Source organism: Stenella coeruleoalba (assembly GCF_951394435.1).
Source record: "Stenella coeruleoalba genome assembly, chromosome: 14".
In the NCBI taxonomy this organism is placed as follows: domain Eukaryota; kingdom Metazoa; phylum Chordata; class Mammalia; order Artiodactyla; family Delphinidae; genus Stenella; species Stenella coeruleoalba.
Genome location: NC_137160.1, coordinates 7,433,875 through 7,451,993, shown reverse-complemented (window position 1 = coordinate 7,451,993; position 18,119 = coordinate 7,433,875). Strand labels below are relative to the sequence as shown.

The window sequence follows — 18,119 nt, the reverse complement described above, 5'->3', positions numbered from 1 at the left end:
AGCAACATGTACCCCTCCCATGGATGAGCTCACAGTTCCAAGGGAGAAGACATGGGGTGAAAGTTCACAGTACAAGTGGTTAGTGCAGCCATGGAGGGCTGTGCAACATTGAGGAAGGGGTTATACACGGGGTAGTCTTTGACCTGGGGCTTGCAGCAGGCATAAGGACCCTAATTCTCTGCATACGCTCTATTTTTTGCAACGGATATTTTTTTGCACAAGGTAGCATTCCACTTGTTTTGCTCAATAAAGGTAAACACTTGTTCAATAAAGGAACTACAGCAGTGAATGGTGACTATCAGGAATTATACGTCTAATTCCGAAAAATGTCTTAGTTTTTCTTTTTTCCTACTTTCTTCTTCCCGTTATAAGTAACGTCAATACTCAGGCACTTTGTTTAATCGTGATGTTAAATAAATTGGCCACCAGAGGGCACTGCATACTGACGGTGCCTCCATATTGGATGCTCAAATCTTCAAAGGCTCCAGAAGTGACTGTGTCACTCAGGTCTGTTGGCAACGGTTTCAGACCAAAAAATATGGCAGAAATTAAAAGAGGAGTGTGGCAAATCAACTGTACTTTAATATAAAATGAAAATTAAATTTGAAAAAGCAAGGGAACTTAAAAAAAAGGGGTCAGTGTGAATAAAGAAATTAGATACATGGTATAGTAGAATTTCTCTTTAATTGTTCATAAAGAGGAAACGTCTACATGGTTATGAATGTAGCTTACATCAGTTAAGAGAAGGTAATATGATAACATCAGTGTCCTGTATAAATCAGCATGACTTCTAAATTCTCTTTGAAAATGTTTTTAATTTCATTATGTGGTTTAATTCTCCATCTTAAACTAAAGATAAAGAACCAGTTCCTAATGTATTACATTCTTTTAGACACTGAGGTAGATATTATTGTTTGAATAGTGTCAAAATGTTGTAGTTGTGCACAAATTCTTTTCCTGTCTGTTTACAGAGTTTTGTTTTGTTTTGTTTTTGTGTTTGTGTTTTTTAGCTACATCACGTGGCTTGCGGGATCTCAGTTCCGCCAGCAGGGATCAAACCTGCACCCCTGCTGTGGATGTGCGGAGTTTTACCCACTGGACCGCCAGGGAAGTCCTACAAAGATATTTTAATGTATGTATTTCCCCTATGGATTTGAGGATTCCAAAACATTTTTCGAGTATTGATTTTCTCCCCTCCATCTTTTCCTTAAAACTTTTTAAAGGTATCATGTTTTTAAGCCCATTTGCATGTGGTCGAACTTGGCAATGTGGAGACCCTTTGTTACTATGGCTGGCACTTTAAGTCAATGCCTGGCATTTGTGAGCAAACTGAACTGGCCCCATGATATGGGCCCAAATCATGTAAACACTGTCAAGAACCTACCCCAAATTTCTCAGAAGGAGGAAAACATTCAAGTAGATTGTTGTTTGCAGGAATCCCACATCCCCAAACCGTAATCTCTGTGTTCCGATGATTTCTTACTAATTTATCAGACATGTTTAATGACCGTTTGTAACAAGGTCCTGCCCTGATAGGTAGGTGTTGCGGAGAATCAGAAAGTGATAAGACATTCTCTCTCGCCTTAATCCATGCTCCATTTAACTAGTACTTCTACCTAGGGTCATTGCTTGGCACAGTAAAAGTGTAGTGGTGGAAATGAGATATGGCCTAACCCAGACTATCAAATATTACTGGGGAAACTTTTAAGGGAAATAATTATAATTTTGAAAACTATCAAATAGCAGCTACTCAGTGCTTTGAGATTTAGATGTAGGTTAAAGCCACTCTTTAGATTAAATCATGATTTGTCTTTTAAGCTTGGAAAGCAAGTGAACGTTTGCCCCTTGGCTCTCTTTGCAGTGAGTGACCACCTGGGTACCTGGGGGTGATCCTGTAGCCATGCATCGTTCTGCAGATAGAATCCTCTGTACCACTAAATGTTTGGCCTCTTACATTTCATTTTGGATTGGCGAGGCAACTGGAATAGAGTTCCTTGGAACTGGTTTGTTATATGTTAGTAGTACCTTGGTACACACTGCTTTGGGAAGACTAATGACAGCCTTGGGGTGTCATACCTTGATGGTCTAAAGATTAGCTTCAAGTCATTAAATCTGTACAGTCATTTATTTAAAGTGATTATTGCTTATAAATTATTGTTATTTTAAGAGACGCTTTTCTCTCATTGCCTGGATCAACGACTTGTAATAAGTTCTGTATTGAAGAGCCATTGCTTCCTAATGACCTGTGTATCTTCAGGGCAGGCTGGATCTATTTTATCCTGGGGCATGATGGGTGTGGTCTCTGATTGTCTGGCCAGAGTCTAAATAGCATCAACCCTAACACAGGAAGAGCTCGAAGATACCACTCCCCCCCGCCCCCAGGTGAGCAATTTTTCCCTCTTTTCTCAAGCTTTTATGTGGCCTCCTCTAGGGAAGAGGCAACAAGTAGATCGTGGTTAAGACCCAGGTTCTGGAGCCAAACAAACCTGGGCCAGCCAGGAACAAACTTTGTGAGTTTAGGCAAACGGTTCAACTTCCCGGCCTCAGTTTCATCATGTGCAAATTGGGTGTAGGAACAGGTTACTGTGAAGATGAAGGGCCACTCTGTCTATAAAACACTGAACAGTCGTTATTAGTTACTGTTAACAGAATTGGTGGGAAAACCGGGTACTAAAACTGGCCTTGCCTGTACAATTTTTTATTTTAAATTAATATTATTTTTTAGAACAATTGTACGTTCACAGAAAAATTGAGTAAAGAGAACTGAGATTTCCCACATTCTCTTCTTTCCCACCCACAGTTTCTCCTATTATTAACATCTTCCACTATTTTTTATAATCAATGAGCCACTATCGATTCATTATTATAAACTAAAGTCTATAGTTTACATTAAGGTCCGCTCCTTGTGTTGTACGTTCTGTGGGTTTTGATGATGGATACTGTCATGTGTCCAACATGTTAGCATCATACGGAATAGTTTCACTGCCCTAGAAACCTTCTCTCTTCCACCTATTCATCCCTCCCCTTCCCCAACCCCTGGCAATCACTGATCTTTTTTTTTTCAATTCGTTTGATTGAAGCATAGTTGATTTACAATGTTGTGTTAGTTTCTGCTGTGTAGCAAAGTTATTCAGGTATACAAATATATACATTCTTTTTCATATTCTTTTCCATTATGTTTATCACGGGATATCGAATGTAGTTCCATGTGCTATACAGTAGGACCGTGTTATTTATCTGTTCTATGTACACTAGTTTGCATCTGCTAATCCCAAACTCCCAATCCATCCCTCCCCCCGCCTCCCTTCCCCTTTGGCAACCACAAGTCTGTTCTCTATGTCTGAATCACTGATTTTTTACTGTCTCCATAGTTTTGCCTTTTCCAGAATGTCGTATAGCTGGAATCATGCAGTATGTAGCCTTCTCAGATTGGCTTCTTTCACTTAGTAATCTGCATTGACGTTTCCTTCATGTCATGTCTGGCTTGATAGCTCATTTCTTTTCATCTCCCAGTAATATTCCATTTTCTGGCTGTACCACATTTTGTTCACCCATTCACCTCTCGTTTTCCATGGTATTTGCACTGCTTCCTTCCCTCTGTCACCCAGTCCTGGGAGCCGATGGAGGAGGAGATTGCAGCTTACACATCACTGTAGCCTTAGAATCTGGGACAAGACTGGCTAAGTAGTAGGTGTGCAATAAATGTTTGTTTAAATAAGAAAAGTGGAAAGAAAGGACTTTTAGATCGGCTACAACAGCATTCGTGCTGCTAAGTGGCAGGTTTTCTAAGGGCTGTCGGAAATGATGTCAATCCTTGGCTTGTTTTATTCTTGGGAACCTGGAGGGTCCGGTGCTGAGTCTGCAGGGCAGCGACACATGTCCCTGGCGGGGCCACGCCAGCGGGCACAGCAGCCGGACACATATTTTCCACGGGCCCAGCAACGGCTGCGCTCCCCGGAAGGTGGCCTGGCAGTTACGGTCACATCTTTGCTTAGAGAGGAGTGAGTGTGGTCAGGGGGTCTGGAGACTAACTGGCCTTTGAGGTGATAAATTGCACTTCCCTGGGGATCTGTATAAATACATCGTTAAACCATGGAGTGACTATGACCAAAAGCATCACTATAAAGTGTTCATTATTTAACGGCTGCTGCGGAAGAAGTTTTAGAATTTTCCTAGGCGAGGTAAGCAGGGCATAATTCATGTTGTAGGCGGGAGGTTATTCTTAAAATCAACATTATAAACATGAAAGTACAGTAAAGAACAAATTACTGGGCTTCCCTGGTGGCACAGTGGTTGAGAATCCGCCTGCCAATGCAGGGGACACAGGTTCGAGCCCTGGTCCGGGAAGATCGGACGTGCCACAGAGCAACTAAGCCCCTGCGCCACAACTACCAAGCCTGCGCTCTATAGCCCATGAGCCACAACTCCTGAGCCCACAAGCCACAACTCCTGAAGCCCATGTGCCTAGAATCCGTGCCCCACAAGAGAAGCCACTTCAGTGAGACGCCCGCGCGCAGCGACAAAGACCCAGCGCAGCCAAAAATAAATTAATTAATTTAAGAAAAAGAGAATAAATTACTATTTGGTGTCGTGCTAACCCACGTGAAACCCTGGCCTCAAAGTTTTTTTTTAAACAGAGGAAAAATGTTTCTTCCATGAACTTGTGTCTATAGAGAAACTGTTACTTAAGAAGAGGAAAAGATGTGATATATAATCATTCTTCTTATTGTTTTTTTAATTAAAAAACAGAGGATCAGAGACCTGTCCTGTGGCATGAGGGTGGGCCTGCCCTCGAATCACCCCTGACCCATCTGGGAGGTTCACAATAGCTAAGGTTTCATGTGGTGAAAGCTTGAGGGGACTTTGGGGAATTAGCCAGTTATGGACCGTATTGTTTTACTCATCTCCTGTTCGCCCTGCTGGTGAGGGAGGGATTCCACCCGAGGAATGGGGATGGCGAGTACACAGCCTAGAGGAGGACACCACAAGCCATGCTGGACCGCATGGGGCCGAGCTCAGAAGAGTGTGACCCAGCAGGGGCTGCAGGAGGCGGGCTGTGTACTCACAAGGGGGTGAGGTGCCCCTGGGTGCCGTGGGAGGATGTGATTGACTTGTTTGAATCATTCCCTGGGCTGGCTGCGGACTGACACCCACTACTCAGCTGTGCACAGGAGCCTGCCTGGTCCCGTGACAAGGGTCACGCACTAGGGGATCTTTTCTGCAATAGCAGGGTGGGGAGGGGAACTTGGCCTTAGCCTTTCCAAGGCCCTCTTGGTCTCAGATGTCAAGACAGCACATAATACAGCACTTAATTTTAGGTCTTATACCGCATGAGCATAGGTGAGGGGTGTCAAAGGGAGAGTGTCAGGTTGATGCTAATTCATTAAACATAATTAAATTAGCAGCCAAAGTAACTAGTTTACCTTTTCCCCCTTATTCACGGCAGCCCATCTTTCAGGCACAGTTCAGTTCCTGTTCTCTGAGTCACTGTCTCTGAGTTTCATCACGGAGAAGTCATAAAAGGCACACACCTCGCTTGCTAGAGCAAATGAAAAGACCCAGAGAGACACTTCACACCCGTGGCAGGTGATTCAGGGGCAGTGGGTGTTTTCTGCACCAGACATGAACTCCGAAGTTCTGTTTTGTACGTGGGCACTGGACACCACATCTAAAAGCAAGTATGTGTACTTGGGCCACAGAGCACGGAATGATTTCTTTCTGCAGAGTGCATATGGAATTTTCATTTGTTTTTAATAACGTATTTTATCCTCTGGTGGGATTTTTCATATACCAGTAGGCATTCTCCAAAGGCACAAAGAACGATGTTTACTTGTCATCATGCGGGACAGGGGTGGGGTGGGCCTAGACGGTTCCTTCATGGAGTGCCGTGTGGCTAATTTGTTCCATCGTGTCCAAGGCGCAGAGGATAGGAAGTGTCATTTATTGTGACTGAGGGACTTTTAGACTAGCATGAAATTGCCAACATGTATATCTTGATGGTTAACTTTAATTTCTATTCTTAGGCATTGCTGTATGTTATTCCAAGGGTGAGATATGGGTGACCTTGCTGTGTCTGAATTCTCAGATTTTGCTGAAGAGCAAAAGGTGTGTTCTAGATTTTCTTTACAGAGGCGCTGGAGACCAAAACTCTTGTTCCTGATTAGGGTCCTTGCTCTTAATGTTTGAGAGCCCATTGACTCCCCAGCGGGCTTCTCTGTTCCCTGAGAATAAATAATAAAGCCCCTGATCTGTCTCTTTCTTGCTTAGGGGGTTAGTGCGTGCACTCCACAAGGGAAGGAGAGACTGTCTTCACTGAGTTAAAGTTCCTTGTGCTTTTCCCTATTTCCAGCCAGCTGTTAGGAATTCTGCAGCCCTCAGCCCTGCCCGCCTTGGCGTTACCACGCGTGTGCTGAGGGTACTGATCCAGTGTGGGCAAAGGCAAGATTTAGGCCAGTTGTTAAAATCCTGATGAGCGTTAATGCACGCTGAGCATGGGTTTACATTCTACCTTGAGAGTCATTAAAAATGAATGCTGTGCTGAGCTGTTTTATCGTGGCTTTGCATTTGAGAAAAACCTCTAAGTAAAAGCAACTAAGAAAGTGTGAATAGCTTGGAAGTCCCTTCATATTCATTATAGTTTTGTGTGTGTGTGTGTGGCAAAGAATTTCCAATGTCCAGTTGTAATTGGTGACCTGCAGTCAGCCCCCAGGGTGGGCATTATTACTCCCTGTGACCTCTCAGGGATACACCTAACCCAGGCAGGCAGAAAATGAGAATGTTTTATGTCAGTAAATTAAATCTGTCCCAGGCAGATCAGCTGATTATGCCTGATGACAAGCCTTCGTTGGTGGTTCCTGTCAATAATAATATTGTAGGTATGTAGTGGGATGGGAGGGGGTGATGTGTGTCAGCATCTCTGTAATAGACTTCTCTCCAAGATGCAAGTATCCAGCGATGTGTCTGGCAGATAATAGGTTCAGTTTTATGAGCTTTATTGTTATCTTGGTGATGTGCTGATGCCTGAAATCTCAGTCTGGGCAAAGCTGTAGCAACTGGAATTGCCCGAGGTTATAGATTGCTAAATGTAATTATTCAACCCCGTGTCGACAGGTGACTTCAGAAACATAGAGACGCTCATCCTGGCTCTGCAGAGTTTGGTGGAGATTGGCTGCTCAGATATATAAAATATTACATTTATACTGAGATCATGTAAATGATCTTCTAAGAAAGAGACCCATTAATGGAAAGAAAGCATGTTGCATTAAAGGTCAGGTGTATTACTTTTAAAATATCTGAGACAAGAGAAGAATAATTTAACAAGCGTTTATCGAGAACATTTTTTGGATGTCATTTTTTTGGGTTACTGGTGAGCACTGAAATATTTGAAATCCCAGTTGCTGATTTCATGGGCTTTAATGAAATGACTGAAAAAAGCACACCTGTACACAGAAAATCCTGTGATCAAATGTAAACCTCATATGAACAAAGAGTGTTGGTTTAAGAGACTAGACGTTAGTGTAAAAAATTTATTTTAAATTCTGGGGGTCATTAGAGGGAGCCAAACGCATCCAGCGCTGGGGGCATCCAGCCATCTAAACCCTCCCTTGACAAAACCGGGGTGTCTCAGCAGGTCTGTAACATGGGGCACCTGCCGAGGCTCACAGTATGGCCACTGTATTGAAATCTTCATTATGATTTTTGTAATTTGAAATTTCCATGCTTTTCCAACAGGATTTAGCAAATAAAAATGTAGGACACCTGTTAAAACTGAATTTCAGCTCAACAATGAATACTTTTTTTTCCCCTTTTAATAGACCTTAAGAGCAGTTTAGGCTCACAGCACAATGGAGCAGAAAGTGTAGAGAGTTCCCGTTTACCTTCTGCCCCCACTCGTGCACAGCCTCCTCCATCATCAGCAGAGCGGGGCATTTGTTAACCAGGGATGAACCTACATGGACACATCATCGCCACCAAAAGGCCACAGTTTGCCTTGGGGCTCACTCTTGCTGTGGTGCATTCTATGGAGTTTGACAAATGTGTAATGACATGTATCCACAATTTTAGTGTCATTCAGAGTCCTTTCATTGCCCTAAAAGTCCTCTGTGCTACGTCCCTCTTCTCCTGAAACTCCTAGCAACCAGTGATCGTTTCCTTGTCTCCGCAGTTTTGCCTTTTCTAGAATGTCATATATTTGGAATCATACGGGATGTAGCCTTTTCAGATTGGCGTCTTTCACTTAGTGATAAGCATTTAAGGTTCCTCTGTGTCTTTCCATGACTTGATAGCTCATTTCTTTTTATTGCTGAATAATATTCCGTTGTCTGGATGGACTGGTTTATTTATCCGTTCATGTGCTGAAGGACATCTCGGTTGCTTCCAAGTTTTGGCAATTATGAATAAAGCTGCCATAAATATCCATGTGCAGATTTTTGTGTAGACATGTTTTCAGCAACTTTGAATAAATGCAAAGGAGTGTAATTACTGGATGATATGGTAGGAGTATGTTTAGTTTTATAAGAATAGTGGTTTTTTTTAGTATAAATATGTCCCTAATATTGCAGAGCAGCTCTACTTTTCAAAGATGGAGGGCTTCATGCAAGGCAATGGACACACAAGTCACACTTTTTTTTAAAATAAATTTATTTATTTTATTTATTTATTTTTGTCTGCGTTGCTGTGCGTGGGCTCTCTCTAGTTGCGGTGAGCGGGGGCTACTCTTTGTTGCGGCGCATGGGCTTCTCATTGCGGGGGCTTCTCCTGTTGCGGAGCACGGGCTCTAGGTGCACGGGCTTCGGTAGTTGCAGCACACGGGCTCAGTAGCTGTGGCGCACGGGCTCAGTTGCTCCGTGGCATGTGGGATCTTCCCGGACCAGGGCTCGAACCCGTGTCCCTTGCATTGGCAGGCGGATTCTCAACCACTGCACCACCGAGGAAGCCCAGCCGTCACATTTTTAAATTAGGGTTTTGAAAAATAAGGCAAACTTTACATCTCTCTCTACCCCTCCAATTGATGTAACTTACTCCTAGCCCCCTACTGGTTTCCATGGCAGCCAGTGGTGCTGGAAGGAGCCAGAGATCCCACACGGGGGAGGGCTGGACAGTGTCCTGGGCACTTTTTTTAAAAAATTAATTTCTATTGGAGTATAGCTGCTGTACAGTGCTGTTAGTTTCCGCTGTACAGCAAAATGAATCAGTTATACATATACACGTATCCCCTCTTTTGGGGTTTCCTTCTTTTTTGATTATGAGGCTGTGCCCGGCACCCGCAGAGCCTCTCACTGGGCTTGGGCTTGGGACTGTGGACTGAAGATGCTCCCCGTGAAATGCTTGCTCTTCACCGAGGCCTCTCATACCTTTCAGCTTTCTGGTTGCCGAGGCCTTGCTTCTGCTGCCCCTAACTCTTCTTGCTGTCCCGATCTCCCCAAAGGTTTCTCAGGGTGGCCGGCGGGCTTTCAGAAGTGAGACCTGAGGCTTGGAAGGCATCAGGCCTTCTCTGCAGAGCTGTTTTAGGTTGAAAACGAAAAGCAGCTGTCCCAGTGTGAAGACGATTGGTGGACAGCCTTTGGTGCTGCAGAGATCTGGGCAAGCCTTTCCGCCTACGGAAAGGCAGCTGTGCCCCCAGCTCTGGTGCCCAGCACAGTTACCTGGGGAGCTGCTGGTCCCAGGGCCAGACCTCACCCCAGGCCTGCTGGACCAGGTGGGGAGATGGAGGTAGCAAAGCGCTGTGTGCAGCAGCTCCCAGCCTGAGAGGGACTCCTGGAAGGGGGTGGGTCGGGGCTGTAAGGTGGGGACTTTCTTGTCCTGGGATCTGCCAGGGCCCACGAGGTGCCAGAGGCAGCAGAGGGGACAGGCCTTCAGTGGTGAGGGAGTGAGATGGCCCAGAGCATACCCTTCCAGAGGGCAGCTTGCCAGGTCACCCTGCTGCTGTACCGCTCCCTTTTCAAAGTGGCTGAGACGCCACTTGACTTCAGGTCTGCAGGACGTGCCACAGCAACATTCCTGGCCACCAGGGGACCCTGGCACCCAGCAGGGGGCAACTGTGGGCAATGAGGTGCAGGGCCGTGCTCAAGTTAATCCCGCCTGAGGGGCAGCAGAGTGGACATTGCTGGAATGCTGAAAGGCGGCCTGGGGAATTCACTGATTACTCCTCAGTGACCTCCCCCTGTGGAAAACCTAAGCTCCCTAAAATTCTAAGAGTCAGTTGGTAAAATAGGACGTAAAATCTTTTTTTTTTTTTTTTTACTTTTTTTTCCATGGGACGTGATGAGGTTGGATGAGGTTGGATGAGCTCAGGAGCTTCAAAGAATGGGCACAAGAGGGCGCCACCGGGGAGCCCTCCTGCTCGTCCCCTGAAGTGCCTGGACTCGTGAAATAGACCAGAGCCAAGCATCCCACCTCGTCAGTATCCTGAGAGCAAAGCTGACACCCTGCTCATACTCCTGGGCCGGGTTTATAAAGCCCAAGTTTTATGAAATTAGGATGCCAGGTGACTAACATAAAAACGTCAAAGATTTATAAGCAAGTACGGAGGGACTTAGAGTCTTTAAATGTTTGTCACCAACATTTCCACAAAAGGGGTTGCTTTGCTGGGGATAGACTTTTCTCTGGGACTCTCCTGGGATGGGCACCATCCTTGCAGGCCCTTTTCTGCCAGACATTGTTCTGTGCTTCCAGGGCAGACAACCCACCACTTGGATTAAAAAAGCTAGATGTATAATTACGGTAATGTCTAGTTGCGCAAGTTGTGAACAATTCTTTTCCAACTTCATTTATGTGCTCTGATCTACCGTTGTGTTTATACTTTGATTTCGGAAGCAATTCTCCCATTCTCATTTCAAAATATTTCGGCCTCATCTCAACTAAAATGCAAGGCTTTTAAAAAACAAAGAAACGTGTTAGTGATCATAAATGATTGTGATGTGACCATCTGAGGATCACATATAATCAAGTGAATTTAACTCACTGTCTGTCCGGCTGCTATAACAAAAATACCACAGACTGGTGGCTTAAACAGCAGACATTTATTTCTCAAAATTCTGTAGGCTGGATGTCCAAGATGAAGGCTTCTGAAAATTCAGTGTCTGGTGAGGACCCTCTTCCTGGTTCTTGGTAGACGCAGTCTTCTCCTTGTGTCCTTACATGATGGAAGGGCAAGAGAGAACTCTCTGGGGTCTCTTTTATAAGGACAATAATCCCATTCATGAGGGCTCCACCTTCCTAAAGTCCCCACCTCTTTATACCATCACATCAGGGATTAGATTTTAATATATGAATTTTGGGAGGACACAAACATTCAGTCCACAGCAACACGTGAATAGATAAAATACAGAAAGCTAAGAAAGCAACTTTCATGGACCTGGGTTCAATTCAATACAACAGCCATTTGTTGGAGTCCTACTGTGTGTCAGGTCCAGGGACTTGTTATTGGATCAACATGAGTGAATGAAATGTTCTTATCTGTAAGGTGGTTAGAGGGGAATTGGGTGAATTACAAATAATTTTAACTAAATGGTTGAAGGCAATTGAATTTTATGTAATGTTTGCCTGTATTTTTGTTATAAAATGTTTGCTTATACTTCAAGGCTTTTAAACGGTGATAGATATGGATGTTGACTTGACATTTCAATACTAATGATCACAAAAGTGGTCCTTGCATTATAGCCAGGAAAGAGATGGCCATAAAAGGAAGAAGCCTCTGATGTGTCCCTATACGTAGGTTAGAATAGACTGCTTGTTAACATTTTGTGATTTTTATTTCATTAGTAAAATTGAAAGTACACCCTAAAGCAACTAGCACTTCTATGAAAACATAAATATTTTAATTATTACATACCTTCAAGACCAGAAAAGGGAGTAATCTAAAAAAAGACATGTATCAATAAAACGCTGTGGGCTGCATTGAAGATTTAACGTATATTTACTTTGATTTCCCTTAATAAACGTTTAATTTTTATTATTAAAAAATTATCAGGGCTTCCCTGGTGGCGCAGTGGTTGAGAGTCCGCCTGCCGATGCAGGGGACATGGGTTCGTGCCCCGGTCCGGGAAGATCCCACATGCCGCGGAGCGGCTGGGCCCGTGAACCATGGCCACTGAGCCTGCGCGTCCGGAGCCTGTGCTCCACAACGGGAGAGGCCACAACAGTGAGAGGCCCGCGTACCGCCAAAAAAAATTATCTCAGACGTTTCCGCTCTTCCAGAAGAGGAGAAAGAGAACTTTTCAGAATTTGGAGCTAGGGAAATACTTACACTTGCATCCACCTTTGTTATGGAATTTTAATCATACAGCACTGTTGCAAATAAACCTTCTGAAAAGAGAGCAGCTACAAAAAATTGCAGCTAGATGTGCACCAGATGTTTTTCTAACAGGCAGTTTAACTGGATTATATAAATCGAGTATAATGATGGTTTTTAAATCTCCATTTTCCCCAGGTCCATTTTATTTTATGATTCTATCATCAGATTTCTTTGGAGACACCCAGGCTTCCTGTCTTTTTTTCTGTATTCTTTTCATTTTATACCTGCTTTATCCTTTAATTTGAACTTGAATCACAGTCATCCTTGTCATCTGTTCTTTCCTTTTTCTCCTTTTAGTTCTCTCTCTTCTATATTCTTTCTAAAATATTTTATTAGAAATAGAACTTTTTATTAGAACTTTAGGTTAGAAATTCTCCAACCTAGAAGTTTTCTTTACTTTAGAATATGATCCAAAAGGTGTCTAGTTGAATGGAAGCAGGGATTTAAAAGGCTGAGATTAAATATGTTAACTTAAATTTTGATATCTGAAAATAAGATATGATGAGCAGTACAATAAGTTTATTTGATGAATAATTTGGCCTCTTTTGCTGGCATTAGAATAAAATTGGTGAGGAAGAAACTTCATCTGTTTTGGTTAATTAACAATTTTCTTGCCGGTGTGTTTTGTCTGGATGTGGCATTTAGGAATGTCAGATACTTAAATATTGTCATGCTAGAGAGAGATGTTGTGGGAAATACTTTGGTTGCTGTATATGCACTTATTTAGAATTTTAATTCAGCTTCTGGTATGTTTGTTGTATCTGTACATATGTTCAACTCCATCTTGGTTTTCTATCCTATGGTGTTTAGGAAGCACATCTATCTAAAACATCCCATCTATTTTTTTTGTCTTTAATGATACAATACAATTTATTAATTTTATGAAACCTTGACCCTTGAGTAAGCATCTTTTTAATATTTTGTGTGACAAAATGGGAAGTATACATAAAACATTTTAGCTTTATATTGAAGTACGAAGGCTCTCATGAGGTTGAATTGTGAGCTGAACTGTTGGCTTTTTGCATAGAATACCCATTTTTCCTTGAAAGAGCCACTGATACACAACCATACACATCTATGGCTGTTCAGATTTGTGTATTCGACAGACCTTTCCTTAAAAATGTCAATTCAAGAAAACAAAATACTATATTTGTTGCCAAGGATAAAATTGGAAATTTCAGGTAAAAATTTACATTTTTGAAAACTTGTGTCTACCCTGAGCTTGAAAACTTCCTAGTTCTTAAAGATTTTTCTGACGAGCTCAATGGTGATACAAAGGTAACTTTTTGATATTGTGCAGTGAAATGTGTGAACATGTGGAAGATCAGTATAACTCAGTAAACCAATATTTTCTAAAAAGTATCAATGTATAATGTCACAGAATTATGTGTGGTAAGAGAACGATCCAATGTAAAAGATAGACCAATCGATTTTAAAGTAATAGAGTAAAAATATTTACTTAGACAATTTAAGTTTCCACACTGTAGCTAAATTAAAAAAAAAACTTCCACTTACTGAGTTTTGGTGTAGTTTCAAAAAAGAAATAATATCCCCAATCATCTGAAAATAGCTATGAAAATACTTTTCCTTTTCTTAAGTATATATCTGCATTAAGTCAGATATTTTTCATCTCCTTCAGCAAGAGTAACCTCTCAACATATTGAATACAGACCCTTATATGAAAATTCAGCTGCTTCTATTAAGCCAAACATTAAAGATATTTGCAAAAATGTAAAACATTGCCACTCTTCTCACAATTCTTTGGGAAATATAAATAATTATAATTATTTATAAAAATATATCATTTTCTTTAAAAAATAATGGTTTATCATCATTCATTTAAAATAAATACATACTTCTGAATTTTTCAGTTTTAATGTCTAATGTAAAAAGTGATAAATGTAACATCCATCACCATTCATAGTTACAAATTTTTTTTTCTTGTGGTGAGAACTGTTAAGATCCCCTCTCTTAGCAACTTTTCAATATGTAATACAGTATTATTAACTATAGTCACCATGCCCTGCATTACATCCCCATGATGGATTTATTTTATAACTAGAAGTTTGTACCTTTTGATACTTTTCATTTAGTATGTTTCTTCTTGATGATGTAGTATATCCTTTAATAATTCTTTCAGACAGGTTTGACTGTGGATGATAAATTCTCTAAGTCTTTGTTAAAACTTCCCATTTATTTTTCTAGGAAAGTAAGCATATTTAAGTAAATACTTTGGTGGTTCTGGAAATTTTCTGTAATTTTCTATGCAGATACACACATATACATATTAATATTTGCCCCTATATAAACTATATTTATTATGAAAATAACGCTTGACAGTTAAAAACCAAGAATATGGAAGTCCTTCCCAGAGCTTTATTTATTAATGATTGGGTGTCTGTTCTTCCCAGCTTTTCTCTACGTCCCTAACCGTGGTTCTTACATTTCAGAAGGCATCAGAATCTACAGGGGGGCTGTATTAACAGAGATTGCTGAAGCCCATCTCCACCATTTTTTTTTTTTTTTCGGTACGCGGGCCTCTCACTGTTGTGGCCTCTCCCGTTGCGGAGCACAGGCTCCGGACGCGCAGGCTCAGCGGCCATGGCTCTCGGGCCCAGCTGCTCCGTGGCATGTGGGATCTTCCCGGACCGGGGCACGAACCCGTGTCCCCTGCATCGGCAAGTGGACTCTCAACCACTGCGCCACCAGGGAAGAAGCCCCCATCTCCACCATTTTTGATACAGTATGTCGTCGATGGGGACTGGTTGATTTTTAACCACACGCACATAATACTTTGAGCAAATTTCTCAAAAGTTTTTCGGTGTTGCTGATATTGCTGGGCTAGGAATCACACTTGGAGTCCACTGGTCTATAAAATGCTACAGGTTAAATTGGTATTTTTCTAATTTCCTTTCCCCAAATGTAACTTAGGGGAGGCATCAAATTAATTTTGCGATGGCCTTGAAACTGCCTGCCTTGAAATCCTCACTTTGTCAACAGTAAAACCTGTTGCTGTTGTTATTATTATAGAGTAATATACAAATATGATCAAGTATTACGTGCTTGAGGTTAAAAAATCATACGGTACAGAGGCATTTAAAGTGAATAGCAACTTCCTCCCCTTCTGTATTTCCAGTTCTCAGAGGGAACCATCTTCACCTCAATTAACCCTTTTCTCTGGCATTTACCCCTGTATATTGCTATTATGTTTAAATTGTTGTTTCTTGATTCATCACTTTTAGACACATACTTGTTTTGTGAGAGGAATCCTTGAATTAGGAAACCAAACTCCTCTGTCTCCATCCCAGAAGGATTGTATTACTAATTTTAGTTCCCTGATTGATTATTTTTAGACTCTAAGTAGTATTTTACCTTTGTATTTCTTGTTTCATCAGTTATAGACAATAGCTCTTGATTCCTCACTTCATGATAGGAAGATAACAGTAACATTATTCTTTCAGCTCTTCTCAATTTCTAGCTCTTGTTTTCTGTGATTTCGTCACATGACCTTTCATTTGATTCTATAACCAAAATTGTCCTCTTTTCTTTGTCAAGATTTTGATAAGAACTTGAAAATAGAATAGTTTACTTGATCTCACTATATGCTTATTGTTCACTAGAGGGCCATGTAGTGTAATGATTGTATTGTCTTTGTTTTATTATTATTTTTTTAAATTTATTTGTTTTTGCCTGTGTTGGGTCTTTGTTGCTGCTTGCGGGCTTTCTCTAGTTGTGGTGAGCAGGGGCTACTCTTTGTTGTGGTGTGCGGGCTTCTCATTGCAGTGGCTTCTCTTGTTGTAGAGCACGAGCTCTAGGCTTGTGGGTTTCAGTAGTTGTGGCGCACAGGCTTAGTTGCTCTGCGGCATGTGGGATCTTCCCAGACCAGGTCTCGAACCCGTGTCCCCTGCATTGGCAGGTGGACTCTTAACCACTGCGCCACCAGGGAAGCCCTGTCTTTGTTTTTGAACTCTGTTTCACATGGAGTTTCTATTGACTTTTTTTTAAAAAACTTGACTCTTTGCCTTTATCATAGTCTAATTTTTATTTTTTTTCTGTTTATTATTTATTTATTTGGCTGCATCAGGTCTTAGTTGCAGCATGTGGGATCTTTAGTTGGGCATGCAGATCTTTAGTTGCAGCATGTGGACCCTTAGTTGCGGCATGTGTGACCTAGTTCCCTGACCCAGGATTGAACCTGGGCCCCCTGCATTGGGAGCGTGGAGCCTTGGCCACTGGACCATCAGGGAAGTCCCCTCATTTTTAAATAAATCAATATCATACCAACTATGTTGTTAATTTCCCTTTTACCCAAAGGCCTCTCTCTGAGACCTTTATCTTTTTTCTCTGATCTTAGGTGGCTTTTTCCTAGGACTGCTACATAGCTCTCACCTAGGGATCCCCTTCATAGCTCTCCTCAGTTGGGTCCACTCATTCCTATATCCCCTGATTTCTTCTTTCTCATCCTTTTTCTTAACTTAGTCCTTCCTTTTGCTGACTTACATTCTTAATAAAGTTACTAAGGAAATAAGTATTGTGAGTCCTACCATGTTTAAAAATGTCTCCATTTGGCATTTAAAATCAATTAATTGGTTGACTTCTATAGAAATTTCTGTTAAGAATGACTTTCCCATCAGGAATCTGAAGACGTTGCTACATTGTCATCTGCCATCCAGTACTAGTGATGGGAAATTTAATTCTTTCTCCTTTGTAGGTGATTTTCCTCTATCTTCTGTGGAAGCCTTAATATCTTCTCTTTATTCTCAGGGTTCTAAAAATTATCTGATTAATTTCTTTTTTCTGTTCCTTGTGATCTCTGTTTGGAATCTGTTACTTTGGTGGAAAACAAACTGGATTTCTTTTTTTATTTTATTGAATAACTGTCATCTCTTCTCTTTGTTCTGTTTTTCTATGAGATATTTTAAATTTATCTTCTTCCTGTCCTCCTACTAACATTGTTGGCCATTATATTTTTAATCTCTGAGTCTTTTCTGATTCTCTGATTTTTCCTTTTTCATAGCAACTGTTATTATTTGTGGATGGAATATCTCCTAAGAGGCCACCAAATTAGACTTTTAAAAAAAGTTCTATTTCCTGCCTTGTGTGTTTTCCCTTTTTTTTTTTAATCCTGGGATCTTTTTGTTTTGTTTTGTTTTTATAAATCTTGGTCTTTATGTTGCAGAATTTCCTCAAATGTCTGGTGATGCTTGGTTGCCCATTCATATTTAAGAATGAAGCACTAGGGGCTTCCCTGGTGGCACCGTGGTTGGGGGTCCGCCTGCCAATGCAGGGGGCGCAGGTTCGTGCCCCGGTCCGGGAGGATCCCACGTGCCGTGGAGCGGCTGGGCCCGTGAGCCACGGCCGCTGGGCCTGCACGTCCGGAGCCTGTGCTCTGCAATGGGAGAGGCCACAGCAGTGAGAGGCCCGCATACGGCAAAAAAAAAAAAAAAAAAAAAAGCACTAACAGACAGACCCCAGGAGGCATGGGTTAGTTTTCGATATATTCTAAAATGCCAAGCTACACATGGCTTCGTTTGGTGCTGTGTCCCCTATGATGTCCTCCCCAATTCTTCTCAACATTATTCTCAATTTCTTTAGGGAAGAGCATCTTTTTCTGTGACTTGTATTATACAAACAGTCTGCCAAGTGTTTTGCACATGGAAGTTGGGAGTGGAGTGGGGAATCAACATCTATAGGCTGTTTTAATCCACGTATCTCCTACTCCTTCTTTCCTGGCTCTTCTGAGTCTTGAGTTCCTCCAAATTGGCAGCTGGCTCAGTGGAGGTCCCCACAGGGCACCTTCTGGGCTGTGATCTTCCTGCTGTGC

General features: G+C 41.9%; 1 protein-coding gene across 11 annotated transcripts in view; it reads left to right on the top strand.

The window, feature by feature from the left end:
* LOC307196893 (uncharacterized protein) overlaps positions 1 to 18,119 on the top strand; it is a 965,113-nt gene that overhangs the window by 99,704 nt on the left and 847,290 nt on the right. For all 11 annotated transcript variants that reach the window (XR_013831268.1, XR_013831269.1, XR_013831270.1 and 8 more), the window contains one exon: positions 1,011 to 1,132. Coding sequence is in view for 1 of the 11 variants with exons in the window: in XM_079942345.1 (XP_079798471.1) it covers positions 1,011 to 1,132 (122 nt within the window). In the remaining 10 variants the exon portion in view is untranslated. The remainder of the gene's footprint in view (positions 1 to 1,010; positions 1,133 to 18,119) is intronic.